The sequence below is a fragment of the Diprion similis genome, chromosome 10 (assembly GCF_021155765.1).
Source record: "Diprion similis isolate iyDipSimi1 chromosome 10, iyDipSimi1.1, whole genome shotgun sequence".
In the NCBI taxonomy this organism is placed as follows: Eukaryota; Metazoa; Arthropoda; class Insecta; order Hymenoptera; family Diprionidae; genus Diprion; species Diprion similis.
The window spans coordinates 12,176,278-12,201,195 of NC_060114.1; the positions used below are offsets into that span (position 1 = coordinate 12,176,278).

General features: G+C 37.2%; 1 protein-coding gene across 1 annotated transcript in view; it reads left to right on the forward strand.

Moving 5' to 3' along the window:
• The window catches only part of LOC124411922 (nephrin-like), a 188,103-nt gene extending 168,872 nt beyond the window's left edge, over window positions 1-19,231 (forward strand). Inside the window, 16 exon segments of the mRNA XM_046891464.1 lie at window positions 5,911-6,099; window positions 7,614-7,793; window positions 8,966-9,256; window positions 9,732-10,031; window positions 10,281-10,417; window positions 10,830-10,983; window positions 11,376-11,678; window positions 11,832-12,107; window positions 12,233-12,523; window positions 12,606-12,784; window positions 13,160-13,580; window positions 14,709-14,864; window positions 15,251-15,378; window positions 16,350-16,548; window positions 18,365-18,669; window positions 18,671-19,231. Of these exon segments, the coding sequence (XP_046747420.1) occupies window positions 5,911-6,099; window positions 7,614-7,793; window positions 8,966-9,256; window positions 9,732-10,031; window positions 10,281-10,417; window positions 10,830-10,983; window positions 11,376-11,678; window positions 11,832-12,107; window positions 12,233-12,523; window positions 12,606-12,784; window positions 13,160-13,580; window positions 14,709-14,864; window positions 15,251-15,378; window positions 16,350-16,548; window positions 18,365-18,669; window positions 18,671-18,790 (3,629 nt within the window). The 3' untranslated portion in view covers window positions 18,791-19,231.
• Window positions 19,232-24,918: the final 5,687 nt, after the last annotated feature.

Genomic DNA, 24,918 nt, shown 5'->3' on the forward strand with positions numbered 1-24,918 from the left:
AAAGGATTTCGACTCCACGATCTGTACGGCAGCAAAGTTATTCAAGCTATTGAAGTTAATTTTGCAATTTTACTCTACTAACGATTCTTCGCGATGTTTAATTAACGCGCTTAGCGTTAGGTAAACGGTTAACCTTAGGGAAATTCGAATATCAGGTGAAAGCGATTCATGAGTGTGTAAACAGCACGGACTTGAACTACGAGTGGACACCAGATGTCACTGAATACTAGCCAGTCTCGCGAGAGAAACAAAGTTAGAAATCATTTTAGTTAGAATAATTTCTGCCGTCGAATTGCTTCATCGAAAGTAATAAATGTCTTCAGCACCCTTTCCGATTACAATTCCGCCTAAATTCTCACTTGAAATTTTAATTCTTATATCTAAATAAGATTAATTTTTTTTCAATACACCATCGATACGTTGATACAACTCGTCGGACAAACACAGGGTACGTTGGATTTGTAGCGGTATTTTTTTCTTGTGGAGGCGTATTTCGTTACTCGACGTTTATATTACGATCGTAATATAACGCGTGTGTTGAATGAGCATGAATTTTAGAACGATCCTTCTGGGAAATGAAAAACCCGTTGAAATAAAGAAACTTCTTTCCAAGATTTTGTGTGTAGTAGAAAATTTATAACGTGGTGGAGAAAATTGCCGCAAGCTTTTTTACAAAACTTTCAGAGACGTTCGCTTAAATTTTCGTACCCTAGATACCCATAGTGAATTTATTTATTCATGCGTCTACTTTTCTTTTTTTTTTTTTTTTTTTCAATTTTTCTTATTGTTTTTAAATCTTTCCAAGGAAAAAATCGCCGAAGAGGGGCTAGTTTTTTTTCAACCGATGTCAGCCATTTTTTGTTTTTCCTGAGAGTAAGGCGGCGCAGTGTGAGTTAAGGTGAGATTCGTTGTAACCTCTACGTAGGTATAAAGTGTGAAAGTAGAGAGACCAGGCTCGCCACTCAGGTACACACACGGCTCTTTTTATCCCGAAAACTAATTCCGAAAAGCAGTAGCGGTAGCTGCCGTCAGGAAATTTGAGCTTTTTAGACTGAAAGCTTCGCTTTCCGCGCCTTTGCCAGGATACCCACATCCTCCAGCCCAGGAGAGGAGGAGATATTTATCGTAAGGATGAGTGCGCTCGTCGCCCCGCGGTCGTTGGTCCGTGAATATTGCCAAGGAAGTTGCCTACCCCTAACTCATAGAACGACGGATAGAGAGACGGAGGTTGAGGATTTCCTTCTTGGTTTCAAACCCCCGCTTTTACTCCCTGGCGTCTATTCCTCTTATGCTTACGCGGGTTATATGGCCGTCCATACGCAACGCGGAATCGCTTCTCAGATTTCTATTTCATTTCACAAAACTCTACGAAAGATCGTGGCTAGGTGCGTTGCCTTTCTTCGCTTTTGATTGTTCGAAATTTGGAATTTTTTAGAGAGAACCGAAAAACAGAAATCAACCATTTTAGTGGGGAACAAATTCAGATTTTTCATACGCGCGTAAATAGTAGGATATATTTTCAAACAATCTTGTCGCATTCTTTTTATTTATTTCACAAACTATAACTGTCACAGGTATTGTATATTATGCAACAGAATTTTACTCTCTTCCTGCTTCAATAAAAAAAAAAGACAAAATTATTCTTCCCTAAACTACTAAAATAAATGAAACTGAAGTTAGCTGTCAAAATTAGCAGCGAAACTTTTTAAACTTTTTTAACTTTTTTGAATTAGAAAAATGCAGTTTAGTATTATTCTCATGATTCTATAAAAGTATTGGGAGTTTAAGTTGTTTCACAAAATTTTGATTTTTGGACTTCACAACCTTATTCGAATGATCGTTAGAACGTTTGGCTGCTAATTCTGTAAAGGTCTGGAAGACATAACAGAACTTAGTAGCCATATGAAAAAGTTTTGAAAGAAAAATTAGAAAAAAACAATTTCTGAAAATTAAAAAATTTATACGTTTTCTTAAAAATAGTGAAACACAATTCTTCATTTAGAAAAAATAATAAAGAAGACAAAGTACAAGTTTTCAGTTAAACTTGAGAATCGATTCATTTCCGGTGAAACCCTGAAGTTCAAATTAAACGTGACATGCCAGTTTTTTATCGTTCCCATCATTTCATTGAAAAATCTTGTAAGTTTCACACTTTTTTATCGAGCCGTTTCCACAATCATCGCGGGAGTTTGTCGAACAGATCGACAAACCGACAGACCGATATTTTTCTAAAAACCTGTTTTTCGAACGAAAGCAAGATTTTTCGTATATCACCAAAGGTGATGAAAATTTAAAAAAATGGGCAAAAATTTATCAAACTTACTGCTAAACAGTTTATATACATATATCAAAAGAATTCAGACGCACGATTGACGGTTTAAATTTTAAATTAATATCCGCAGTTGGTACTCTCCTTCCCCCACTCCATTCTCCATCCCTATGACTTATAAACTTTTGAAATCCGTCCAGCATTAATTCCCGACCTCGTCAGCGTCTGAATACCACTTCAGTTCGTCGATAAGTGTAGAAGAAAGACTAGACTTCTCTCCTCTCCTCTCTTCTTCTCAGCTCCGACACCCGGCCTTACACCCCTGAGGAATATTTATTGAGCTACTTTCGTTCTCTTTTTGGTCCGATACCGTCTGCGGGGATGAAAATGGACAGAAAGCCCTTGCCTGCGCTCCTCGCCTTCTCTACAAGCCCTCGCATCTACATTTTGCTCCGCCATGGTCGAATAAAACAGACAAGAAAACTAAAGAAAAGGGAAAAAAATAAAGTCGCTAAATAAAAAGATAAAAAAAAAAAAATGAAAAGCGGTATACGACCAGACGTCAGGATTTTCGCTGACTGGTTAAAAAGTTCCCCTCTCTCGGGTGTAACTCGCAGCTTGATGTCGGGAATTTTTAAATTAATCCGAATCTCGCATCGCATCGCACCGCTCCGCATCCCCCCTCATCCTACGCCCCTTTCTCCGCTCCTTTTCCAACCCTCTATACGGTTTACGGTAGGTACTTATACTCAACTCACCAGCAAAAATTTGATTCGAACTCAATATTAGCCACCTGCATGGCTATATCCTTGAAAGTTCTGCACGTTGAACTCCAACGCAGGGAATGACGCACGCTATACAGATATACTGAGGTATGTGTTGTTTAGAATTTGTTTTTTTTTTTTTCTTTTCATTTTGAAAAATATTTTATTCACAAATATACTTTCGGCAAAGTTAAATCGTTTATTGATATGTTATAATATAATGGAGAGTAAGTGAAGATCCATCTACCTTGTCTTTTTTGCTCGTCATACGAACCGTAATACTCAAGACTTCGAAAGAGTACGAGAATTTTTGGAAACTTTCGCAATCCTGAAGTGGAAATGTATCAACTGGCGAAACATGTTTACGACAGTTTCTTCCGTAGCGTAAAACGAGTAATCAAAAATTGTAATTCCAATTTTTTACCCGGAAAGAAATTCTTTTTCACTTGATTCTAGACAGGGTTGTAATATTGACTCTTTGTCAGTTAACCAGAGAGTGAAATTTCAAACTCGAGTATTGGATTTGTTCGTACACCATATATGTGTAGGTATACCATGTATAGTTCGCCTAACTTTACAGGCTGAATAATTAGGCTGAGCAAACTGCCCTAATGGTGTGTGTATGTCCAATGCCTCTGTCGTTCAGTCCTTCCTTTTTCGTTTTCTCTCCTTTTTTTCTCTCCTCTACTTCTCCCGGATTCTTTTAATTCGCGGCATATTTAATCGTAGTCCAACAGTGTCATTTCTCCGTTTTCAAATATGCATTGAGTCCCAAAGGAGCCCCGTGGCACGAGCAAACTTTTCACTCCTTTTCTCTTCCTCTTTTGCTTACCTTCTCTCTTCATCGTCCTCCCGCTTAAATGTCTATACCTATAATCGACGTTTGCCGGTTGGAAAATCCGGAAGTATTTCTCTACAGTGTGGATTCAGCTCGTTAGGTATCAAAAGGTCTTCGATTAATTAACCCTCTCACTTAGTGGCTGAACGACACGCATATCGAGTAGGTTCATCTATTATCACATGTCGTTGGTACTCGCCATACACGCCTCGAGCTATTTGCCCCGATCAAATAACGCGCTTGACTTCGAAACGTTATATGTACATTGTACATACCTACCACCATTCATATCACTCGAGTTACTTTTGCCCTGATATCTGCCTCCTGTAGGATTGCTCAAAATAATTATAATCGATTGAAAAACGGATGAACTAATACTCTGACCGAATGTCGACGCATTGCGGTCTCTGTTGATTCGCTCAAAGATTAATTTAGAGGGCTTAAAAATTGGGGACTAATTAGCCGAGGTACTTTGTAAACCGACGCGGGTAAAATTATTTTATCAGCTTAAAACCCTCCGCGTTTTCTCCGGTTCCTTTAGCTTACAAGCTCGTCAAACGGCCCGTAGCCAATACGTATATTAATTAAGCCTTTCATAATAAATTGAAACCGTATTCTTGAGAAAAGTATGAAAATTATAACAGGATGATTTTTAAATTAGTATCCATCATATCGGGGATACGCCATCTGGCGGCTGTGAATCTAATTAATGAATACTCAAACAAAACCGTATCTAATTATAAAAGTTTTTTTCGTCTTATATTTTTTAATATAAATCAACTCATTGCAACGAAATAAAACTCTTCAGAAAAGTTTTATAAACTTTCCGGCACCTTTGATATTCGCATTATATACGCAAAACGATCAGCTGATTGCCGTGTTCGGTGCCATATTGCTCAGCCGCGCCCACGTCTTTCAATCCACTAACGAGATGCTGCAAGCGATAAAGATAAATATACAAGAAATTCAACAACTAGAAGAGAAAAAGTCTGAAAATTTCAATTAGCTCTGTATTATAATATGTATGCGTAGGAAAAAAATTGTTGAGAGTTTTTCGCAACAGAATTCTTTGCTGTCATCTTAATACAGCGCTGGGCCAGATGTTGGCGTTGATTAATTAAGAAAATTAGCAGCAAAGTGTCGTTAAGAGTTTAAAAAGTTTCATCAAAGATGCAGTGCCTACCTTTCTTATCCTTCGTCTCAGACGCCAGCACCCTGCAGGACAAACAAGGGCTGCGCTACCCTCCGCAAACCGATATTTCCGCCCGTAAAATTTCACTCAACTATTGTTTTACCTACGCTGTCTAATTATTTACCCACATCTCGCCTCGTCTTTTCTTGTCTTTGTTTTGCGATTATGTGCCCCGGATACGGAGGCATCTCGGGTGAATGAGAATTCCCAAAGTCATCTGAAAGATGTCTACATAATCCTTAACTCATGGGCTCGAGACTAATTAAGGTGTCTGGGTAAAGTCTGCTTCGAAGTACCTATAACGGTTTATTGTCAGCAGCATCGTATTATGATATTGTGTAACCTAAATTTCAGTACCTATATAGTTATAGTTTCGTTATTGAAGGGGATGAAAAAGGAGTAAATACGGTATCACAATGAACGGAAGCTTGACTAATAATTACACTCAATAATTTAGTGAAATATATTTCGCCGGGGCAGATCCTAACCGCACCGGGAAGGAAGATTGAATCCAATTTCGTTGCGCAAACTACCACCGCGAGCGAAAACATCATTATTCTACGAGCACACCGGTGTTTGGTTCGGTTATACCCTACACGCTATGGTATAGAATAGAGGCCACCTATAGAGGCGTTGATAAGCCGTCCAATAGTTGCCAAAGCATGTCCCAACAAATATCAACAACTCCAATTGCCTTGCAAATTGTTTCCAAGCGTACTTAGTTGTTGATGTTTATACCATACGCGGTGGTGATTCAGGAGTCTGCGGTACTCGATCTGTACGAATAACTCTAGTGATAATTTCATAACGATACATTCGCACCAATATTTTCTTGTCATTGTTTCAGCACCGCCGATAAAGGTCGAGATCAGCAACTACCAGGAACACGCAAAAATCGAGGCGAAGGTTGGCCAGTCCTACCAGCTCCATTGTTCCGTGAGGTTGGCTAAACCTGCCGCAACGATAGTTTGGTACCGAGGAAACGTTGAAGTCAAGGGCGGGGCGTCCGACATCGAGTCGATACCAACCGAGGATGGTGAGTTCCGTCAGAGTCCCTGATCTTCGCCTCTTGGCCTTTCGACTTTTTGACCTTTTAATTCTTCTCGAGTCAAGGGTCGCCAGCTATCTCTCTCTCACCCCTGCAGTACTGTATCATCAATAATTACGATCACTCTTTTCATGTCCATCTGCGAGTGACGAAGAGTGAAGAGTGAGTGCTTTTAAAAGAGTGGAATACATACCGATGACCGTCTTTATTTTGCGACGGGAAATATTAAGGCGAATTTCTCGCAACCGGGAAGAACTCGGAGACGACGTGACAAGTCCTCTCAATGTTCACGATTCATTTCAATTTTCTCTCTTCGCATTTTAGTTTAGCAATTAGACTGGAATGTGATTATTCTATGTGACAAGGTATTCAGAGATCGTGTTGAACGCGCTTGGTTATCACGGTAACGTTGGGAATTGTAAATTCCGGAAAATTATCTTTCCGCAAGTCTTGTTCTATGCTAGTTGGATTGCTTAAGACTAGACGTCGGACTACAAATTGAGTGAGAAAATTGCCCGGAACTCAATTACGGTGTACCCCCTTATTTTTATTGTATCTTTTGTCATTAAACAGATTGTTGGATCATTAGGGAAATTTTGCAATTATGCAGGGATCGCCGGGAGACTGACAATTCCGGATACTGTAGTGTGTGTAATATTTTTAAATATATTTCAATTCCATAAAAACGAGGGAAAATTATTCGTTTCCAACATGCAAATTCGCTTAACTCTGAATTTAATATCTCCACGCCTCACCGCTGTCACACGTCGATTACACGCGTTCGTATAAACGCAGAATAAATCGATCTTGATTACCTCCCGCGTGTATGACTTTGTCACTTTAATATTGGAGTATATTCGATGGACAGGTTTTTTTCGGAAGGTAGTAACGGTACACATCGAAAGCACGATGGGATTATTTGATAAATTTTCACTGGGATTGGGATTATGAATTTTTTTTCCTCCCCTTCTCGAGTCTGACACTCATGCCGCTTACTCTACTACTTCTCGAGTAGATCTTGGCAAGTATCAGGTAAGTATTAAGTCCCTGTCGAAGTGGAAGGAATAACATTGATTCTCAATTACCATACGCACACGGAGCTCAGGAGAGGGAAGAAGGAACACTTCCGCCCCTAAGAGTGATACAACCATACCGACCCCGTGCTTCCAGCAAAGACCCCGGAATTATGGAAGACTCTGATTATCTTCTCTCGGGTGGTAATTCCGAAATCCTAATTGATAAACGAGCGCGTAAACCGCTATTTAATCGCTTAAACGAGATGAAACCACGCGCAATTATCAGACCGTGATAATTTTTTTTTTCCCCCAAGTATACTGTAAGGGCTTCTGATTTTCCCATCATGCCTGGAAGCAGAGAGTATCAGTTAGTGTGGCTGACACACGACTGTATTCAGCTGACACCGGCATACTACTTACTTCCGATGCATCAGTTTCGCCAATTTTATATTGCTGACGGATATGAAACGAGGCAACCTTTTTCAGACAAAGAAATGCCGAAGGCAGGTGAATCGAGGAAGAAACTGTTGAAGTACGACACCCACGGCTCAATTACAATTGTCCCGACCGCCGACGACGATGAAACCGACTACACCTGCGAAGCCAGACACCCGGCCATCCCGGTCGACATGCCTATGCGAGCGACAATAAAACTGTCTGTCCTTTGTGAGTATTGTCTGCTTTCCTTTCCTTTGTATGGTGTCAATGATAATAGGAAACAGTACGTTGTGTCAAACCCATTAGGTGCTCCGAGTCCCGGACACCGACTCAGCTGACGTTGCTAACTACGAATAGCGAACAATACTCCGCAGTATATTGGTGTGTTCGAAACAATACGAGAAGAACCTTTTCAAATCGTGCAACTCGAGGTCGCGTGTCAAATTAGCACTTTTTGCCGTCAAAAATTCACGAAAGATTTCTGCTCTCGTTTTTATTTAACCCCATTCATCATTCCGGATGCTTGAATATGAAAACCAATTGGGAAATACGTGTAACAAGGGGTCGAGTCGAGAAATACCACGTTGTGGGGTAGAAGAAGAAGAAAAAAAAAACGTGTTTAACAGCCTGAAAATGAGTCTCCTTTTTCAAAAGACCCTATATTTCAATCAAATACGAGAGAATTATACCAGGTCTTTTCAAAATAAAGAAACATGCCGATACACTCTCCTTTTTCACACTCCGAAAGGACCTGTCACCTTTAATACCTGGTAAATAAACATCCTGTATTCACGCGATGTACAACAGAGGCAGTGAGATGAGGATTTTTCTTCACCCAGTATCCAAGAAGAGCGTGTACAAACTGGTTTAAACGTTCTTTCCTTCGATAATTCTTAATGACAGGTGTTTTCCCCAGTACTCTGATTACATAGCTTGAATTCTCTTCGTAGTTGAGAATACTTTTTCTCCATTGACGATTGTAGCATGAGTTAATGTAAAATCATGGACTCTTCGTATCGGTACATCGTAACAATGAAGAAATTCCATATTTGTTTTTTTCTTTTTCTATGAAATAAATTAATTGAAATCGTCAAGTCAATGTACCGTGTGTCCATGTGGAAAGTGCGCACTTTCCTCATGGACACACGGTATATATAATGTCTATTACAGTATTGAAAAAAGAACCCGACTTGCATATTTATCACGGAGTATAATTGGTACACTTGCAAACGCGAACACAAGAAGAAACGTATACAATAGTCGTTATCTTCGGAGTGTAAACAAGGGTTTGTCGACAGCGATTGAAAGTGATGGTGAAATACAATTGCAATGGGAGAAACGTAAAGTAAAGAGAGCGGAAAAAATCACTGAATGCTTTTTCTCCTTTTGACGATCCTCAGATCCTCCTGGTCAGCCTTACATCGAGGGCTACACGGAGGGTGAAACAGTGAGACGAGGACAGCAGGTTGATCTGGTCTGCAGATCACGAGGCGGAAATCCCCCGGCGCAGGTTGTTTGGTTCAAAAACGACGAGCAAATTACAACGGCCTACCGTACCGAGGCTTCCTTTTCCGAAAACGTTCTTTCTTTCGAGGCAAAGGCGACAGATAACAAGGCGCGATTCACGTGCGAAGTATCAAACATCATGAGCGTCACACCGCTCAAAGTCCACGTCGACTTGGCTGTTCTTTGTGAGTATCACGCGCCTTTCCCTTGTCTATATGTACATTTTTCTCCCTGGCAATTTTAGAATTTCAGCTGAGATATTTCTCACCGAAGAAGAGAGAGAGGGAAATTGAACTGCAAATATAAAAAATAATAATAATCATAAATTATACCCGAAAGGAAGTGAAAAAAAAATACCCTGGTTCAAACGTCCAGCACAATTCAAACGCGAAATTAATTAATAACACTCTGCAGAGCTTCGAGACGGAAAAGTTGGATACGATGCTGATTAAAGCTTATGAGAAGGGCGCTGTGAAAGTATTTTAAAGCCGTAGTGACGACGTTTTTCGAAAATTAACAGGCCGAAGTGATTCTCCAAAAACTCGAAGGACTCATTAGTTTACGCTGATAAAAAATTTTCCTCTTTGGGTTCATTATTTTACATTTCCCTCTGTATCTCTAATTTTTGATGATAATGTTTCCTTTCTTTATGGTTACCAGTTGCTCCAACCGGGGCGATAATCACGGGCCCAACGGAGGCGAAGGCAGGTGAAAGGGTGCAAATAACTTGTACGACGGAAAATTCAAATCCTCCAGCTGATATAAAGTGGGTCGTGGCTGGCAGAAACTTTCGCAACAGTACTTCAAGAACGAATCTTGCGAGCCAGGGTGGTTGGATAACTACGTCGGACATAACGTTCAACATAAACCCGGAAGTTCGAAGTATCGTCGTACTTTGTCACGCGCTAAACAACAAATTGGCCGAAAATGTCGTTGGCACGCACACCATCAACGTCATTTGTAAGGAACTTGTAAAATGATACTCATCAACGTCAGCAATTTCATAATCGTCTCATCCAATTTTTCGAGTAGTACAAAAATATGTCTCATAAATGTACAAGCCAGTCATAGGTATTCAATTCCAGTTACGTGATATTTTAGCGAAAACGTGATCAAAACAATAATTGAATTTCTTATCGATCGTAATCAAAAGTTCCTCTCGCAAGTGGTGTTTCACTTTTTCTTTTCTTTTTACCCATTACGAAACAGATCCTCCTTCCGATATCGTCGTCACTGGTTACGAGGACGGCGAGAGTATCGATGCTGGCACAGTTCTGAAACTGTCATGCACAGCAACGGCCGGAAATCCTCCGGCTACCTTAACGTGGTACAAGAATGACAAAAAGGTAAAGAAAAGATGTTATAAAAACGACTTTTTATTTTTTTTGCTCACTTCCCTGGTTCGACACAGATAAAATCTTATATCGATGAAGAATGACTTACAATTAACATGATGCCTTAGGGATTCGTAGATTATAATCAGCTAATCTTTTACGGTTAAATTATACGTGTATTAAATTAAGTTGCAAAGAAATTTCACGCAAGTTGTTGAGCTTTTACTTGGTCGCGTTAAATTGATATACACCCAAAGACACGATAAGAAATCAATTTTAACAATAATTAGTACGACTTTCTTCGATTGGCGTCTGTCCAATAACGATGTTCGATACCAAATAAATACATTTTTGTATGTATTGATGTCATACCAACAATTTTTGCGATCCATCGACTTTATCCCTTCGTCTAACACGTTTTCAGGTCAATGGGAACATGCGGACACGCGACCACGCAGTTTCCAGCGAGCTGACAATGCTTGTTAACGCTTCCGATAACAATGCGAGGATCAGATGCGAGGCCACAAATTCAGCTGTCGAAATACCGCTTATTGGACTGTTACAGCTCAAAGTCAACTGTGAGTTTCAAAAATAGTCTTTAATTTTGTACTTATACACCCAATGTACTTCATCAGTCCATCGTTAAACTGGTCAACCTTTCCTTGGATAATATTGCCCCTTTTCGGGTACAGTTTCAATTCTGTTCCAAAATTTAAACAGGACATTTTTAAATAAGCTGCAGACAGAATAATCCTGGGTATCTATAAAATTTTTAAATGTTCATAGATGATTTTCCAAAAAAATTCTGTACTTACTCAATTTTCCAGTAAATTTATCATGAATTTTTGTGAATAATTCGCAAAAATTTGTTTGTTCACGTTTAGATTTCTAAATAATATGTTTAAGGGGAGAATAAACTTTCTTTTATGTACCAGCAATTACGATTTTTCTTTTTTACCTCTTCGTGCAGTTCCTCCGGATCAAGTCAAGATCACTCGAGTACCAAACGAATTTCGGGCCGGTGAATTAGGGCAGCTTATTTGCGAGTCGAGCAGCAGTAATCCACCCGCTGAAATGTCATGGTGGAAACAGGGCATTCCTGTTCCTGAAACTCATAACGATACAAAACCTGGACTGCACGGCGGATACCTTTCCTCGGTCGAACTGTCGCTGCAGTTGAACGAAAAAATGAACGGTGAGGTATACACTTGTCAGGCGAGGAACGCTGCCCTGCAGAGAGCTGTACACGATGCCACGACACTTACAATCGCATGTAAGTTGAGTAAAGTATAGAAGATATATCTTCTCCTGGGTGTTATTCGAACTTCAATGTCACAGCTCACAATCACAGTTTTCATGTTTGACCTTGGAAGTTTTATTCCATTCGATTGCAAGATTATTATATATTCACCTATTTCTCGTACAGATAAACCAATCTTTTCACCGCTGGACCCGAACGAACTCGTCGGAATGGAGGGTGAACCCTTTGTCATATCTGTGTTAGCAACTGGAAATCCTACAGCGATAACTTACACATGGACCAGATCTGGTTCGCCATTGAGTACAAGCAACAAGAGATTTACGGCTCGTGGTTCGACTCTGAATATAACTAAACTGGAACGTCGCGATGCTGGAACTTACAGATGCGAGGCAATAAACTCAGAGGGATCATCTACATACGACCTAAATCTGACTGTACAATGTAAGAATTAACCTTTCTCTCTGACAAACCAAAGCGTTTATCATTATATTTCTTTCTCCTTGGCTCTGATTATTCTTGAATATAAATTCTCGTTCGACGTCTATCAACCCCGAATATCTCTTTAGTTCCAGCCAAAATTATACGAACTTCTAAATCTGGGGTCGTGTATCCTCCCGATTCTGAGGCAAAGCTATGGTGCGAGGTTGACGGCAGTCCAATTGGTGACAGCTACATTACATGGTATAAAGTCGGGTCGAACGCCGATCTCAGCAGAAGATTCCTCACTTCTTTTACAAACAAAACTTCGTACCTTCACATCATGGAGCCAAGTCGCGAAGACATCGGTGAATATCAGTGTAACGTAAACAACGGAATCAGCAATGTGACATCGAGACCAATTCTGTTCGTCACAAATTGTGAGTTGCACGAGTATCTTTATACTGTCTCATAGATTTGGAATTTTGCAATACATTTACTTATTCTGATTCGTCTTTACAGTCAAACCTGAAATAGAAAGCTCACCATTGACCAGGAAAGCTGCAGCCAACAAGGGAGCCAAAGTTCAATTGACCTGCAAGGCAAGAGGTTCACCGCTGCCAAAATTCACGTGGACCTTCAGTGGGAGACAACTAATGCCCAATAGGACTGATAATAAATATGACATCGTTCAAACTGAGGTGAGTTAGAAGCAACACATACTTTCGGTTAGTAAGACTGAATCCCAGTTCGCAGACTCTACGTAAGTTTTTCAGAGATAGTGCTGTTTGAAGCATAACCAAGCTCTGAAATTATAAATGAAATATTTATTTTCCGAAGTAGATTGCAAAATTTAATAAGAATTTAAACCAGATTTCAAAAATTTTGGTCAAGTTTCAAAGAGAATTTTTTGACTGGGTTTTGCTTTTCACATTTGGAACGTAGCAAAGCAAGTTTCAGAGTAAACATAAACTATTTCAGAACAATTGTATCTATTGAGCATCTAGAGATATTCAGAAAACCATTGAGTTTTAGTAAAATTCTTAAGGTTTCTGTAAAACTTCACTATATTTCAGCTCACTCAGTTGTCCGCTCAATCAGTGATGACAATATACCAGGTGTCTTCGGGCGACTATGGTAAATACGAGTGCAAGGCACGTAACAAGGTAGGGAGTGTGATTGAGGAGGTGTTTTTGGACGTAACATCACCGCCAGAACCACCCTCGGATCTCCGAGTCTACAACGTTACCCACGATACAGTGGTTCTTGTATGGAGGAGGGGATTCGACGGAGGTCTTACAACTTCGCACCAAGTCAGGTGGAGACAAGCATTGGATTACGAAGACAGATATCAATACATTGATGCTTCACCTGGGCAGGACCACGTCGTAATAACTGGGCTGAACCTGGGCACTTACTACGTATTCAGTATAAAGGCGATCAATGCCAAGGGGCAGAGTGCCTTCCTCCCAGACCTGGTCAAAGTGCAAACGTTGCGTAAGTCACATCATACTTGTCACAAAATTGACAATAATATTAAAACACATCAACTCGATGGACAATTCTCCTTTTGTCTAATTCTAGTTAAAGGTATCTAGATACCAGTAGAGATTACAGTAACATTCCGTAGAATGACATTGAGTTTTACACTAAGAACTAGTACACGTGAATTCTCATCCAGGGCTCTTGGTGATAATGTAGAAATGATATTTAACGCTGCTTCCAAATTATATTATACCTATTTTCAAAATGAGTAAAAATCATTACATACTTTCGTAAACGCTTATGTGGATAACCAACAGTATCAAACTTGTTCCAACTGAAAACTTAACATTAATCGTATCAAAATTCTCCTGCGGAATGCATGATCTTTTATGTCCTAACATCTCTGTAGCATGATATCAAATTGCAATCCGTTCGTGTAATGTATCTATTTATGTCTGTCGCTATCAAATAGTGCCGCTCAATGAACAATTCGAACGTATACCTGAGTCAGTAGACTAGATAGTGTGCACAGAGTAACAGTGTGATACCGCACAGAAAGCCTTTGCAAGAAGTAGATACTGATAGAAGTTTCATCGAATATCCATACCCATAAGTTTCTCATTTCGTCTTAAAACAGAGTTAGAAAAACCACCTCTTGTCTGCAACCTTTAAATTCTGTTCATTGTGAAAATATTCGAAAGAAGAAAAGACACATTTCTGCTCCAGCGGTGTAATACTGATACTCCGCACGTCAACTCCTGATCAGTGTACCGTTGGAAGTAATAAAAATATACGATAAAAAATAAAATGCAAAGACGCGAATTGAAGAACGAAAAGAATGACTATTGCTGCAGAAATATCAGAGACTAACAATTAGTAGGGTAATTGTAAGGCTGTGCATGTGTAACGTCTGGGTGACGGGGGATGGGTTGGGTTGCAGGGGAAGCACCTCCAACCGAGTTGACGGCGAGCGAGTCTAGCTCTTCCTACATCATCGTCATTATCATCGCTGTATCCGCCTGTGCTTGTCTACTCATTGTCACGCCAATAGTCTATGCTACGTTAGCATCAAAAAAGAAGGCGAATCGCTCTGGTAAATATTACTATTCACGTTATCCTTCAATTTTTTTTCTCCTGTAGGACCGAATAATGTGGAGAGTCTCCCAGACGTTCTTGTGGTGCAAGGAGACATCCCGATGAATTATATCTATGCCATCGCAGCCACACTCGTCGTCTTTTTTCTTATTAATCTATTCATCATGTTGTGGTACATTGTGCGAAAGCGAAACAAGGATCGTAAGTTTATAAATTTACTCCATGTGAGATCGAATGTAATTTAGGGCTCGTTTAAACCGTGAGAATATTTTTTTGGGTGGGTATTATCCAAAAGCGGAGGAAAAAATGGTTACATGATACCAGTTAATTCAAGAATACAACTTCCTGATTTTTCACTTTATAGTTACTATTCAAGACCACGTTTGCCTCAATGGTCAATTATTCGTCGTTAGTGACAATTATCGCTACGAAGAATTGAGACTATTTTGTTTGTTCTTCAAGATTCTAGTCACTACTAAATATCGATAGTATTTACAAGGAACATAATGGGCGAAGAAATATGACTGATTCCAAGAACAGGATTGAAATTCATTTATTAATACTTACTTGTATTGTCATTTGTGCAGGCATAAACAAATCTCAAACTGCGGATATGTACGCCCCATCTACTGTCAATGGAGACACGATGACTGGCGAGTTGAGTTCAGTTTCGGATGAGAAGAGTGACGTTAACTTCGATGCAAACGATTACGTGGTCAGTGCGATCAGTCAGTATGTTCTTAGTAACAAGTAATTGCAGAGGGTAGGTTTGAGTTCTTTTAACCCTTTTTCTTTCTACATTTTTCTTTCCATACGTATGCTTGCACGATCTGGATACTTCAACCACTTACTTTTTTTTCACTTTTACTTTTATTGTATACTTTCGATTATGAACGTAACTAATTTTAGTCTACCTAACATTCGATTTATTTCTATTCTGTTCTCACGTTAGATAGCTCAAATTTTTTTTACACTTAACGTGATCTCAGTTTTCAAAGCAATTCATTGCCTTTGAATCGAACCGTCCAATATTTATTATAATTCGTAATTACATTATTATCAATAACATCAATCAAGTCTACCTTTATTCCTTTTTTCTTGTAAACACATCAAAGTTATTATTGATTTTTCACCTCTTGGGTTATACTCTCTCTTGGAAAAAGTAATTCTGTTCAAGATTTAAAAGCCGAACAGGTAGGTTGTGGGGTGCTTTAATTCTTGAAACTCCTTACGTTTTCTTCCTTACCTGCTTATACGTATGTCGAATTAAAAAGTAATTGGAGCTAGTATTAATAAAACTTGAAAACTGCATTTTCTGCCGTTTGAAGATGTATGTTGAAAACTTTAAACGCTGTATAGCGTGTAAATATCCATGCCCTCTTGCATTACTTTTTAACAGTGACAGTGATCATGTATCTGTGTAGCAAGTTGAGACTAATATTCTGAACGCAAGTTGCTGGGAAAAATATTTCTTTCAACTTGTTGTACAGGGTTATTATTATTGCATTTAACTTATCTTTTAGATACGTTTCAATCATCAACTGCAAACACTTTTATTGCTTAGATCACGGCTGTGAAACTTTAATCTAATTTTCCCAAAAGATTGAGAAAAAAACTAAATAAAGTAATATAGTCACAAAAAAAATTGAACTTATAACGTTTGTGCATTACAATGCGATAAAGCAGGACGAGGGGCGAAAGACGGCGGCGAGTACGTACCTAATAGATCAAACTATACAAGACTTTGGGAAAAACAGCCTGGAAATGCAGGTGCATCACCATAATCAAGGGACTCTGGGTAGGCGAAGCAATCTGCACGCTCACAGCGGCATGCTGGATATGGACTCTCCTCCTCAGCGCACAACGGCTAGTGGGACTCTCTCGGGTGCGTCATCTTCAACAGCTACTCGACTCGAGGCTCTCAATAGGTGCCGATACCTCTGAAGTTTGTCGCTCTTGGTGTCTTCTCGTTTTACTGGCCAGACTCAAGTCAATTGAACTCATAATCAGTAAAGCACAGTCAATTACACTGAACACTTTTGTTTAACATGTCAAAACGGAGCAAAACTTGCCAAAAAGTCGACTAAAAAATCATTTATATAAAAACATTCTTAGCGGTAAAAGTGTAAAATTTTCAAACGAATTCTAACATCATGAAACTTGCGTTAATCACCTCTGTAAATTATTCACCTACTATCAACTCACTACATCATCTCACGCTCATCGTCAATTCATAAGAAATTTATTAACGACAGAAAACTTTTCGACACATTTTCGTCCTTTCTTTCACTATTTAACCGGTGTGATTGGGATATCCGTTATCAATATTAAAACATGTCGGTAATAATCATATTTGGAAGAAGAATAATAGAGTACACAATATTCTGCAATGTATATACACATGCCGATGTTTTATGAAGAGAAGAATCCTTCTTATATATCTATACATTTGACAAAACTGCGTGTTATAAATTTTCAGTGCATATGATCATTCGCAACGCATGCTTTGTACATTCACATTCAGTTATATTACACTTACACATTATACCTGTGCGTATATACATGAATATTAACACGCGTATGATATACACATTATTTTTGCTGCATGATCAGTGATAACTTGAATCGGCTTTTTTATTACAATATATTCTAGTCTGGCCAGTTCTTTGCGCCGTTCCCCCTCCCGAATGCATTGTCGATTAATGTTTCAAAGATTTTTAAGCAATCTCATTACAACACACCGTACCTACACAAGCACATCAACACACGTCTTATACTTAATCACTTATATCCAATTACATATTGGCTTAAACCAATCAAGCAGCTTGCTTTTTTCAATATACTTATACATTATTATACAATCGTAAAAGTCATGGCGTAGAAATAGATGTAAACGAGATGGCTGCAGAGAGCTCTCATGCTTGCGAGGATTGTGCATGTTCTTGTAATTGTTTTAAGCTCACCTGCAATCAATGCTGACATTTAAGTCCCGTTAACGATTATCGATTGAATCCTGTCTGCAAATCGTATTTCACAACGGGAACTACTCTGATGGAAATATTCATGCAAAATATTTATCGCAAAGCTTTTCCTTTTTCATATGAACTTCTACAAACATTAGATTTAATCTCTCACAAAATTTTGCGATTTTCACATCAGTTAAAAAAAAATCGTAAGTCAACGGCTAATTCTACCATTGTGGGACAAAATTTATCCGCTGATTCGAATTTTTTCAAAGTGTATTAAGAACTTTCAAAAGTGTAGTAAGTTTGACGAGAAATTTGTGAAAAATCAAACACTTTTCAAAATTTTTCAAATAAACATTTTCATTAGGGATATTATCTACATGAAAAAATTTAACCGTTATACAATTTCGTTGCGAGAGGAATATTCAAATCTCAATTAGAAATTCAGACTTTCGTGACAAACTTTTATGAATTTTTTTGTTTGCAGATAAAATTTCGATAAACGTTGCTAGATCTAATCCAGACTTGAAAATTATGGCTAAATACACAGCCTAAAAATACAATTATAATAGCAATGTGGGATGATTTAAAACAATTGAACAATTTATTGCCGTCATTATCATATACGTACAGCACAATAAATCTGTATTTTTATATTATACCTATGAGGAATAGATGAAAGGAAAAGGGAACGAAAAAAGGGGAAAAGTACGAAATATCTTTTGACATTTTCAGTCTCAAAATCGAGTTACATCGGGAATCCGAGTCCAGCCCCACCGGCCGATGCGAGCTTCTACAGTGTGGAGATGGACAATGGCCGATATTTGGGGTATGAAGGGAATCCCAGCCCGGCCCCAGTTATCGGGGACCCGGGCCTGAGCGGCTATTATCCTACAATGGCAACAATGGGGCATCATGCACCTTCGCACATGGCGGGGGGAGGAACGCTGACCCGGAACAGGACGCTCCCTCGCCCAGTCCCCCCCCCAGACGTCACTGTTATGACTGCAGGCGCAAAGTCCCCAGTACCCCCCTCGGTACCCCCCCCCGCCAGCTACGTTTGCACGTGCGGCCCCCGTCCCCGCACATTCCCACGGGCACCCACTGTCTACTTTCACCTCAACCCCAGTCTATTCGGACATTGACGGACATCTTGTCTGAGAATCAACCCCCATGGGAATCCTAGCAGTACCCTCGAGTCCCGCCGCGATACGCCAAATTCAATACCTGGACGACGAGGATGATCAAGAAGACTCCGAAGAGAGTACCCGCCTCTAACCGAGCCTGCTGTTTTGATAGTGGCCAGCGATGCAACGTTGGGGTGAATTGGGAAGGAAACTTACAGATGGACGATATATCTAGGTTTCTTCATTGTGCGGGCGATACTCAGGTTTCAGGTGAAATAGATCTTAGTCGACAGTATTTAATAGTTTGCCAAAATCGGAAGTTGGACATTTTCTAAAACTTGCTGAATGAAAAACGTCTGTACCATCCACTCTATAATACGTAGCAAGTCACGTGTTGCACTTTCATGCACATCCGCGATAAATCGCCCCTCCGAAGCCTCGAAAAGAAAAAAAAAAACAACATTGAACATAGTTTTCGCACCCAAGTTCGTATTCTTCACAAATACATCGTATAGAGAAAAATTTCAGGATATAATTTGCGAAAAAGAACTTCTCTGTTTCTCATTCGCAATTGTTTATTTCTATATTTTGTAGGTCTTCTTGTAATTTGGTTTATAAATTTTTTTGTTTTTCTCTAATTCGTAAACGAGCATTGCTGTTAAGGAATTGCGAAATGTGTCGATCACTGTGCATGGTTAATTAATGACAATTAACTTGACGTTAAGCGTGAATACGAACTTTCACTGTATGAAAATTGATGTAATTTGGTTGCTGCACGCTCGTGGTCATGAAAACTAATAACTACAATGTATGCGAATAATCGACTGCGTAAAAACTAAATGGCATAAAAGTGAGCTTCTTTGGGGTAGTGATATTTTAATGAAAAGACAATAGTACGTAAGTTTGATTATAATTGAATTATCACGATTAATTAGTTTATTTTCTTTCTTCTTTTCTTTTTTTAATCGACTCTGTGTTTATGTACATATATATTATCTAATATATATATATACGTATATACACATCTGAGTTAGGTGCTACACTTGAGATAAAAGTTTCAAAAAGAAGAAGAAGAAGCGAACAAAAACACAAATAAGTAAACAAACAAGTAGAAATGAGCCAACTCTATAAGATATAAAATAACATTAATAGGAATAACAATAATGATAATGATCATAAATAATAACTATAGTTAATATTCGTTTTTATCGATAGTTTTTTTTCTTGCATTTACTTAAATGAATTATGAATTGATATCGATATACATATATAGACGTTTCAGTATTGTACATATATTATTATTGATATATTATTGTTATTATTGTTATTATCATTGTAAATAATAAGTCTTAATGTTTCTCACGCTCCACGAATAATTGAAATGGATTACATGAGGGTCTCACTATACTTAGGATATACTATGCAATGACGTATAGTATACATAGTATAAACATGCTACTTTAGTAAATACATACCTATAACTAAGGCTATATGTATATTTGAAAATTAATCGTGTTGTTAAATGAGAGGACGCGTTTATGTTTGTCAAAGCCTAATTAGTAGTTGATAATATATATTTTTGAACGAATTTCATCATAAATTGATTAATTAATTGGCCTATTGTCAGCTAATACTGTTGATGCATGTGAAACGTACAGAAAGTTGAGCTCTAAATTGCACTATATTTTACTTCACCAACGATACAGCACAGAAAGATATAGTATGCGTTTCAATCTATTGAAATTCACTTTTTTCTCGAAAAATAATAAACCTGAAAAAAAAAAAATAGTTTACACGTGGAATAGATACTCTTTTGAAACAGATATGGTATTGTGACACAGTGTATATGTTCAGCCTGTGGTAGTTATCTCGCTAACAAAAATAAGAAACGTTCAAATTTTTGATTGAGCTAAGCTAGAATAAACAATGTACACGTGATCGAATATTATTGTGCAAAACAAGTACTGCTGCTACCTGTAAACTGCAGTTCAAACTCAAGCATTCAGTCACTTCTGAGTATATGCATTATCGCAATAAGTTTTACTGAAGTTTGTGTGTAAATTAATAGACAACTGAATTGTGAGGGAAATTCTCTCCCCTCTGGATTACAACATCGTATCTGACTGTGCAAATATTGGATCTACTTCGGTGAAAGCTTGGGAAAGCTAATCAACTTTTTTGATAATTTAAAATAATGAAATTGTTCTTATGTGTCACAGCTGCTATAGGGATTATGATTGAAAGTTTGGATTTTATGAATAATGTTTAATTAGCGTACACTATTGTTGTTTCATTATCGTGTCGATTGATCGTTTATACAGCTAGTATCTAACAGGCTTAAATCTTTTATCGTTGACCGTCGTTGTATGAATATATATGAAAACCGCAGAGGTCAACTTAGACTGATGATAAAAAAATTCACGTATGCTCAATTAGAGGAAAACCCGTTCACGCATAATTAAGAGTTCTATTTACATATATACATGTTTTATATTTGTATTTAAAAAAAAAGAAAAAAAAAAAAAATCAAAAAAATAACGAACTGGATAAACCACAAAATCATCTATAATACTTGAATATAATATTACCTGAAATAATTAAACTATGTAATCTCCAAAGTATTTGCTCATCCAAGTGCTAAGTAAATTAGAACGGACCGATATTCGTCCAATATAGTACCTTGGAGATGGACATACAGCCGTCTGCGCTATATTTCATATTTTACTTAATAATAATACTACTAATACTAATAATAATGATAATAATAATATATATTATGAATAATAATAAATATTATGAATAATGATGATGAAAATAACAATAATGATAATAATAACCATCATACTAATATTCATAATAATAATGCTAATAGTACTAGTTCATAATGATATTAATAATCCATTATTCCGTTGATTATCATAAGATCATAGTCAATCCTAATTATACAATCACTAAGGTACGGTCATAAGTTAATTACTTTTAATGTACATAATGTAAATATTATCTAGATAGATATTAAAATTCACGAGAAAGGAACACACACGCGCACATAAATGCATACACTCAAAAGAAAAATTACACATTGAAATATACCATGCTACCGCAGAATTAATAAGATCAAGAGCTTTTGACATCGATCACATTTTAATTGCACTGCTTTTTTACGTTGTCGCTGAAGGTACCAGAATCCAAAACTTGACTGAATACTTAAAATAGAGCTACAAGATTTTCCATGCTGATCGAATGAAATTAATGATTTTCACAGAACACGCACGTGTCTGGTTCAAAATCTCTTTCAAACGTATTCCGTTGTTAATACTGTTACATTATAGACACTGTAAATTTTGTACCTGGAATTGTGTTTAGAAATATGGTAATTTCACAACGTATTTTCCATACACAACGTGATTGCAATACCTTTTTTGGAACTTGTATTACAGTTAAACACCCTTTAAAATGTGTTTTGCACATTCAAAAGATCTTCCTTCGGACACATGCGCTGAAGAGGATTTTTAGTTCACATATCGTACTCAAGATCTCTTAAACCTTGTATCAAAAATTCCTTCAACATCTCCACATGTTGTTCGACTGCGATTCGTAATTATTTGTTCACTCTTCGAAAACTTCTGAACATCTATGTCGAGAAAGTTTTTAAAGCATCCACCAGCTCACTACTTTCACCATTGCAATACTGCCCTGAAATCAAGTTAGATTACTTCTTTGACCGAGGGCAGTTGGTAGAATAAAATTATGGAAATGGGACACGTATTTTCAAATCTAATCGAAGTAAACTGCGTTTACTGTTGTGCTTACAGCTGCTTTCAACTTTTTGCGAACCGGTAAGAAAATGAATCACGTTACTTGTGTCACTCTAAAAGACTAGAGATTTTGAATTTTGATCAGTAATTATTGGATATCTTCTAGTAATATTATTACTGTTGCCAACGAACGACGAATGCAGAATTTAGACAAAATTGTAAAGTTGTACATGCGAGCAGACATTGATGGTAATATATAAATAAATTAATAAGTAAATGAATATAATATGTTGAATGTGAAGTGTGGTCGATGCGGTACCTTATTCGTATAAGAATACATGTAAATACACACATAACATATTACGATAACGTAAATAGTTGTGAAAACAAAGTTTTGTTAAAAAAAAGCTCTTTGACTATAAATAACTGCGCAATATAATTAAATATCTATTGCGATGTAGACATATATTAAATTAATGATTGTAAATAACATATAGTATTTTTACATTCTCATTCTAAATTATATTTCCAATTCTGAATGGTACATCATGTTCTCGCTTCCCCTGTCACCATGCATCATTATATAAAAAAAAAAATGTACAATTAAATCTCACCAGTCTCTAATTCATTTTTCAATGAATATGTAATTAGGTGTACTTACCGTTGTTACTATTGCGACTTTCCAATATTGTTATGATCTGCATAGTACTTCAAGTGAAAAAATACAGTCTTGTATAAACGATGTGAACTTCACATAAACGCGTCATAATTTAATTTCCTCTTTCTTTGACATTCGTACACTGCCCATAATACTGATCGTAATTCATCATTTTTATTCTTGGATTGTGTAACTTCAATTTTAACTAAAGAGCGAAGAGGCTCACATCTAGTTGCGTCTTATCCCATCGAAATTGAACGATCGTTACAACTTTCGATATATGTTGATGTGTGAAAATGTAGACAACGCATAGTATTTTTGTGCGAACGTATAACGTATTACGCATATAAGGTGAGTGTCCCGGTTATTGACACTGTCCCAATTACTGACCTTGGTTGTAACTGTTTCATCCTTAGTTTTCAAATTAACAAAAAATAAATTTATAGCATCGAACCCTCTAGCAATTGGTTTTAGTCATTCATAAATGCACAATTTGTGCCGTCAATTTATAATTTTGGACAATATGAGATTCAATAATTGGGTCTAAACGTATCAATAACTGGTACAATTACCATATGTATAGAGTTAATTGTTTACTTATAAGGCCTTTTGTAAGCATTGGTATGAAGAATTCTGTTTTTTATGAAAAATCAGGAAACCTATGTAATAGTTCTCGTTATGATGATGATAGTAATAAAAATAAAATATTAATGTATTAATGATAATAATAATAATAATAATAATAATAATAATAATATTGCGATGATAAGCAGGGCGACAGGGTGAAGCTCGACATACTAGTCCTTAATTTAAAGCCAAAGTATGAAGGGGAAAAAATAAAAAACGAGAAAAAAACCACAAACAACAATGAAAAAACGGAAGAATGGTGAAAGAATAATGAAGAATTACTGGAAGTTTAAGAATTTTCATATTGATAGAGTGTAAGACACTCGAAATGGTTTATCCAGATTTAATGACGATATTAAATGATTCAATAATTGTAGTAAATAAAGAAACTAACCATTATACAGATATATAGGTAAATATTATTAAGATAAGCACTCCTTGTATAAATTTTTTGTGTTTGAAAACAAAATATGTTCTTCATTGCGCAACGTTTGCATTTTTTCTATAGGATATATGTATATGTATATATGCAATTATACAGACATATACATGTATATATATATTACCTATATTTCGTCGACTAGCAATATAATTATACATATAATATTATAACGAACCCTGTGTAAATTGTTTTTCTATAATAATTATTAAAATTGATTATAACACGTGATTTTTAACTCCCGCGTTTCGTTAAAAAATCAACTCATTAATTTGACATTTTAGTTTTACAGTTATTATTACGACATGATCGCAGTCTCACCATGAAATTTGCTCAGACACGGTAGAATCTTTTCATAGACAAAAAGCTAGCTAGCTACAAATTATCATCAGACATCGCATAAAATCACTTCAATACGAAAGTGCTATAGCGATGTCAAAATTTACGTGAAGAATTGAAAGCTTTGGACTTGAAGAACGAATGCAATCTCAATGAATGGAAAAACACGTGTGAAAGTCGAATATACAAAAACTGGCACGTATAACACATATTTGGATGAGGACAGGTAGGTAGTCGGTCTCAATTACAACAAAAATGTGATTATTTTTTCAATTTGCAAAACTATTTATTTGATTTTTTCCACTATTCGTTCTCGTCTCATTATTATTCAGCGATTCATT